The following is a 6,662-nucleotide window of genomic DNA, read 5'->3' as shown; positions in this document are numbered from 1 at the left end:
GCTAGGAGATGGGGGCTGGGGGCAGTGAGCTGAGAGCTAGTGGCTGGTGGGCGAATGCTGGGAGCTGACAGATACATGCTAGGACTGGGAGCTGGGTGCCAGGGATGGGAGCTGGAAACTGAGAGGTAGGGGCTGGAGACTAGGAGCTGGGTGCTAGTAGCTGGAGGCTAGGATCTGGGGGCTTGGAGCTGGTTGCCAGGAGCTGGGGACAAGGAGCTAGGGGCTGGGAGTTGGGGGCTAGGAGCCGGAGACTAGGAGCTAGGTGCTAAGAGCTGGGGGCTGGTGGCTGGGGGCTGGAGACTAGGATTTGGGTGCTAGGTGCTGGGAACTGGTTGCTAAGAGCTCTGGGCTGGGTCATGGAAGCTGGGTGCTAAGAGCTTAGGACAGAAGATGGGGGCTAGGGTTGGAGGTGGGAGCTGGGGGCTGGGACTGGGAACTGGAGGCTAGGAGCTGGGAGCAGAGGGCTGGGATCTGGAGGCTAGAAATTGAATATTAGGAAATGGAAGGTAAAGAGTGGGAGCTGAGTCTGGTGAGTGAATGGTGGAAGGTGAGAGGTAGGTGATAGAGCTGGGAACTGGGTGCTAGGAGCTGGGGACTGGTAACTGAGATCTGGGAGCTGAGGGCTGGGACCTGGAGGCTAGCAGCTAGGGGCCAGGGACAGGTAGCTGAGAAGTAGGGACTGGGGATAGGGGTCTGGAGGCTGGTTGCTAGGAGCTGGGACTTGAAGGCTGGGAGCTAGGAGCTAGGGGTTAAGAGCTGTTTGCTAGGAACCGAGAGCTAGGGGCTGGGAGCTCAGGGTTGGGTACTAGAGCCTGGGGGCTGAATGCTAAAAGCTGATAGTTGGGTACTAGGAGCTAGGGGGTAAGAGCTGTTTGCTAGGAACCGAAAACTAGGGGCTGGGAGCTCAGGGTTGGGTTCTAGAAACTGGGGGCTGAATGCTAAAAGCTGATAGTTGGGTACTAGGAGCTAGGGGCTGGGAGCTGGGGGCTGGGTGCTACATGCTGGGGACTTAAAGCTAGAGGCTACGTTCTAAGAGCTGGGGCTGGAAACTGAGATCTAGGAGCTGTGATTTATGAGCTGGGTGCAGGGAGTTGAGTTCAGAGAGCTGAGGCCCAGAGTTGGGGGTAGGAGCTGGTTGCTCTGACAGATGAGACTGAGGGCCTTGGCACCTGAACAGCTGGGCCGAGGGTGGGTGTCCTGGTGGCCCAGGGAACAAACCCAGTGCTGGGAAGTGAGTGAATAGAGGAGGACCACCTGGCAAGTCTGGGCTGAATGTGCTGGGGCTGGCAGGGGGGCAGAAGGCCTGAGGACACTGAGGCAGGTCCTGGCCTCAGGGCCTGTGTAGGGGGCCCCAGGGCTGGAGAGCAGGAGGCCCGGAAGTCCTGCAGAAGCTGGGGCAGAGTTTCTGGTTGGTGAGTGCTGAGGGCCATGTGGAGGGCTGGGCGCTTTGGGCTGGAAAACTGGGAGGGGACAGGCCTGAGCTGAGTGATGGAAGGTAGGTGGGCAGAGGTAGGAGTCTGGACTGGCAGGAGCTCCAGCACCGGTGCAGTGAGAGAACCCTGGGAAGTGGAGGCCCCAGGGCTGAGAGAGAAACCAGAGGCTCTTCCAAAGGGCTCAGTTCAGTTTCAGGGGTGCTGAGGTTAAACGGTGGGGTCACAAGGTAGCCAACCCAGCAGAGATGCCTAAACAGGGGCTGCTTCAACCTGTGGTATATAAGTGGACAAGGGAAAGGGGGCAGCCAGATGGGCTCACAGTTGGAAGGGACAGGCCTGAAAGGGGTGGGCTTGAGCTCTGAAGCCTGAGGACTCAGGGAGAGAGGGTGCACTCCACCTGCCTGGCGCTCACAGTACCGGCACAAACACGGAAGAAGAGGATTCAAGGGCAGGTGCAGGGCTCCCACCTGGGCTGAGGGTGGGCTGGGGTGCCCTGGTTTCCAGAGGGGCTAGGCTAGGAAGCAGGGCCTGGCGGTAGGTGGGGCTCAGGCTGAACTGACAGACCTGGGAGCCAGGTGGATAAAGGCAAGGAAGGCTGAGTTTGGGTTGTGGAGGGAGCAAGAGATGTGCCTTGGAGCTAGCTCAGACAGGACCATGCAAAAAGGAGGAAGCATCTAGGTGAGCAAGGAGCCAGACAGTGGCCAGGAAGGATAGGTAGTCCTCAGTGTGGGGAGTGAGGGTGCTGCATTGGTGGAGCCACAGGGGGCCACAGAAGCTCAGGCCCAGAGGAGAAGATTAGAAGGAACCTGGGCTGGGGTTTTTGCTGGCCGGTGGAGGGGAGTAGGGCAGAGAAAGGGATGACCATGTTCCCAGGGCGTTGCTCCAGGACAGGGAGGGGCCAGGCCAGCAGTGACTGGTAGGAAAAAAGGCCTGGGCAGCCTTTGCTACAGAGGGAGCCTTCTTGGAGGGAGGGAGTGGACTCCAGGAGATCTGGAGACACAGGAGGCAGACAGGAGTGGCAAGAGGCTCTGGGTGGAACACCCTGTACTGGGGTGATGAGAGGGTGTGGCAGAGACTGCCACTCCAAAGTACAGGCCCAGGCTGGGGCAAGAGGGGCCAGAGATGGTCACTGGCTGAAAGACCATAGAGAAGCTGGCTGGAGCAAGGGCCTACTGTCCGGGGTGAGACAGAGGAGGTAGGGAACCTGATGCCACTCACCTTAAGAATAATGAATAAGCAAAGTGGGAGGAAGGGCCTGGGAGACCCCAGGGCTGAGCTGGCTCTGGGTGGTCTTGGAAAGCTGGCCAGGTGACCGAGCCAAGCCTGTGGTACTGGCATAGCCAGCGAGGCCACAGCCAAGGCTCCTGGTCCTGGAAGTACAACAGATCAGAGACATCCCAGGCCTGGCACCTTCCCAGGGGCCTCCAGAGAGGGGGTGCTGAGGTGGGAGTGGGTGGGTATGGCCAGCTGTGTGACCCAGGTGTGCGTCCAGATGTGCCCCTCCGGTGTGTACTCCTGGTGCCTGTGAGCACAGAGGACAAGCCTGGCAGGCAGGAAGCCTGGCTCGGCCTGGGCACATGGTCATGTGGGGTCCCCTCTCTTGCAGCCTCAACCACGGCCCCATCAGTCTTTCCCCTGGCCCCCGGCTGTGGGGCCACATCTGAATCTAAGGTGGCCCTGGCCTGCCTGGTCGCCAACTACTTCCCAGAGCCAGTGCTGGTGTCCTGGAACTCTGGAGCCCTGTCTGGTGCATACACCTTCCCGGCCGTCCTGCAGTCGTCTGGCCTGTACTCCCTCAATAGCATGGTGACTGTGCCTGCCAGCGACTGGACCAGCCAGACCTACATCTGCAACGTCGCCCATCCAGCCAGCAACACCAAAGTGGACAAGAAGATCGGTGAGCCACGAGCCTGGTTGCAGTGGGGGACCCACAGCCTGCGTCCCCAGCAGACAGGTTCAGGGTCAGCCTGAGGCCCCTGACGCACCAAGAGATGCAGGGCAAGTGGTGACCCTGTCTGTCTCCTCCCACTAAAGGGTTCTGCCTGCCCCACCCTGAGGTCCCACAAATTCAAGGAGGGTGTCTTCTGGGGTAGCCTGCCAGGCAGAGAGGACACACAGGCTGGATGCCCATAATCCAGTCCCTGAGCTCAACGTTGGATGGTGGGTCTCAGAGCCACCAACTGCTGCATGGAAGAGCCTAACTTGACATCATCCCAGCCTGAGGGCCAAACATTCCCTCTCCCAGCTGGGATGCCCACTCTCTTTCCCACTAAGGTAACACTCCCTGTCTGTCTGCTCTCTCTGCAGTGCCACGCCAAGTGAAAGAAAAATGCAAGTGCCCAGGTAAAGTGAGCCCTACCCTTGCTAAGAGGAGACAGCCCCAATGGGAGGTCAAATCCACGCCCCAGCCTCAATGACCCTGTCACTGAAGCTCAGGTTTTTCCACCAGATCATCAGCTCCTGGGAGGACCCTCTGTCTTCATCTTCCCCCCAAAGCCCAAGGACACCCTCACGATCTCCGGAACCCCTGCGGTGACGTGCGTGGTGGTAGATGTTGGCCAGGAAGACCTGAACGTCCAGTTCACCTGGTACGTGGATGACGAGCAGGTGAGCACAGCCAAGACCAGCCAGCCGGAGATGCAATCCAACAGCACGTACCGTGTGGTCAGTGCACTCCCCATCTCGCACCAAGACTGGCTCAAGGGCAAAGAGTTCAAGTGCAGGGTCACCAATACTGCCCTCCCATCACCTATTGAGAAGGTCATCTCCAAGGCCAAAGGTAAAGCAGGTGGGCGAGGAGGGATGGGCAACCCCTTCGTCTTCACTGGGAATAACTCTCTCCACCATCTTCCCCACAGGCCAGCTCCATGAGCCACAGGTGTATCCCCTGCCCCCACACCGAGATGAGCTGACCAAGGACAAGGTCAGCCTCACATGCCTGGTGAAGGGATTCTACCCCTCTGACATTGATGTTACGTGGCAGAGGAACCAGCAGCCAGAGCCTGAGAACAGCTATGCGAACACTGAAGCCCAGCTTGAGGCTGATGGAACCTTCTTCCTGTACAGCAAGCTCACAGTGCCCAAGAATAGCTGGCAGCAAGGAAACACCTACTACTGCGTGGTTCTGCACGAGGCACTGCACAACCACTACACCCAGAAGGCCGTCTCCCTGTCTCCCGGTAAATGAACGCTGGCCAGCACGTCCAGCAATTGCCACCTCCCTGCCACTTGCCGGTGCCCCTGAGCATACCTGGAACCTTGCCTGTAAATACAGGCAATTCACCCCGAAAATAAAGCACCCAGCTCTGCCCTGGGGTACTGCAAGACTGGCATGGTTCTTTCCAAGGCCCACATGAACCTGAGCTCTCCCAGGCTGTTGGGTCAGGTGAGGCCTAAGAACTCCACTGTCACCACTGGGAGAGACCGTAGGGGTCAGTGCAGGTTACCCTGGGGAAACTGGCCATGGACAGCCTGCTACAGGGACAGGTCCTTCATAAATAGTGTCTCCCCTCTGGGTCCTTCCTCCAGCCAGCAGCTTCTCTGGGCTGGAGTGGGGGAGGGAACAGGTAGACGCAACTAGGGAGGCTGTGTGCTGAAGAGTGTCTGATTTGTTTCCAGGGGTCCCTGTCCACAGGGCCTTGCAGGAGCTCCCATGGTGGCTCTGTGTTCACATGGAGACCCGTGGATAGGGGGACGGGCCCTCTTTTTTCCTCTGGGGCTCCAAGAATAGACCACTGCACAGAACACACTCAGGATCCAGGTGGTTTGCCCAGGAGAGAGAGGGCACTGACAAGACACCCACCTGGACACTGAGTTCACACCCATGAAACACAAGCCTCTCCTGCGAAACAACACTCCAGCACCCACAGATCACCTTCACACATACCGCACACATGCATGCAGGAATACATGGACCACAGTGCACACACACACGCATGCACACATGCAAGCACACACATAAACACATGGGTATGTGGGTACACATGCACTCTTACATAAAATCCCATATACAAAGACAGACACATGGCACACACGCACTCACTCATATTCACACACATGCATATACATCCATGTACATATACACACACATATATGCACAAGTAAACATGCAAAAACACAGGCACACATGCACTTACAAGCACACACATGCACCCGTACACACAACCATACATGGGCATGCATGTACACACAAACACGTGGACACATTCACACATGCACAGTAAAGTACTCCCCTTATACACTGGGGCCTCACAAAGGGCAGACTGCACAATGCCTGCGAACACAAGCCCAGGTCACATGAACACACACACCAGCCTCATCCTACACCCTCCAAAGCTGCATGAGTGCCCCATGGGTTGCTCCCAGCTCACCTGTACCTGACCAACTCAGACAGGTCCCTACCTGCAAGAACCCACATTCCTCCTCCCAGACCCACCCTCCAGAGCTGCTCAAAGGGGCAAGACTCCTGCTCTCCTCACATTACCACAAGCTCACTCCTGTGATGACAAAGACTGCCACTGGCCTCCTGCACACTCACACTCCTGCCCCTCACACATGGGGTCAAATCCCTTCACTGTCCCTAACATTACTTCTTAGCACTGTGCTTCCCTGGGGAGGGTGGGATGCCCTCCAGGCCTTTGCACCCAAGGGAGATGAAATGGAAGGCCTGGGGCCCAGGCAGCCTGCAGGAGTTCTTGGGGTGGCCATGTCCCAAGATGAACGCTTATGCTGCCCCAACCAGCCCAGCACTGGTGGGCTAGCAAAAACAAGTGGTTATCACAGCTGGCTGGACCATAAGTGGGGACAGGTGTTCCAGCCATGCTGCGGTCCAAACTGTAGGAGAAGGATGGGACTGAGGACAGTGCCCAAGGCTGGGGAGGGGTCCCCAGCACAGTCCTGAGAAACCACAGAAGAGGCATGGCCAGGGACAGCTGACCATGGGGCCCTACTGCCTCACCTGTCCCTGGGAGGGGACAGGCAGGGAGGGCAGGGTGATGGGACTGGAGGACCATCCCCAGCATAGATGGAACCCTTCCTCCTGTACCTTCCTGTCCCCCATCTCTGCGCCAGCCCCCACAGCAGGGACACCCTCGCTGATCCCTCATCCCCTTCCCAGAGCTGCACCCAGATGAGAGCTGTGCGGAGGCTCAGGATGGGGAGCTGGACGGGCTGTGGACCACCATCTCCATCTTCATCACGCTCTTCCTGCTCAGCGTGTGCTACAGTGCC

General features: G+C 58.2%; 1 gene segment (V, D, J or C); it reads left to right on the top strand.

Annotated features, from left to right (window-relative positions):
- Window positions 1-1,488: 1,488 nt before the first annotated feature.
- On the top strand, window positions 1,489-4,752 carry LOC126064590 (immunoglobulin heavy constant gamma 1-like). The segment is given in 5 exon segments: window positions 1,489-1,495; window positions 2,710-3,330; window positions 3,741-3,776; window positions 3,883-4,212; window positions 4,292-4,752. Coding segments are annotated over 5 exon segments (1,323 nt in total).
- The last annotated feature ends 1,910 nt before the right edge of the window (window positions 4,753-6,662 follow it).

Source organism: Elephas maximus, chromosome 21 (assembly GCF_024166365.1).
Source record: "Elephas maximus indicus isolate mEleMax1 chromosome 21, mEleMax1 primary haplotype, whole genome shotgun sequence".
Lineage (NCBI taxonomy): Eukaryota > Metazoa > Chordata > Mammalia > Proboscidea > Elephantidae > Elephas > Elephas maximus.
The sequence above is the reverse complement of the archived record's forward strand: the minus strand, read 5'-3'. Positions and strand labels throughout refer to the sequence as shown.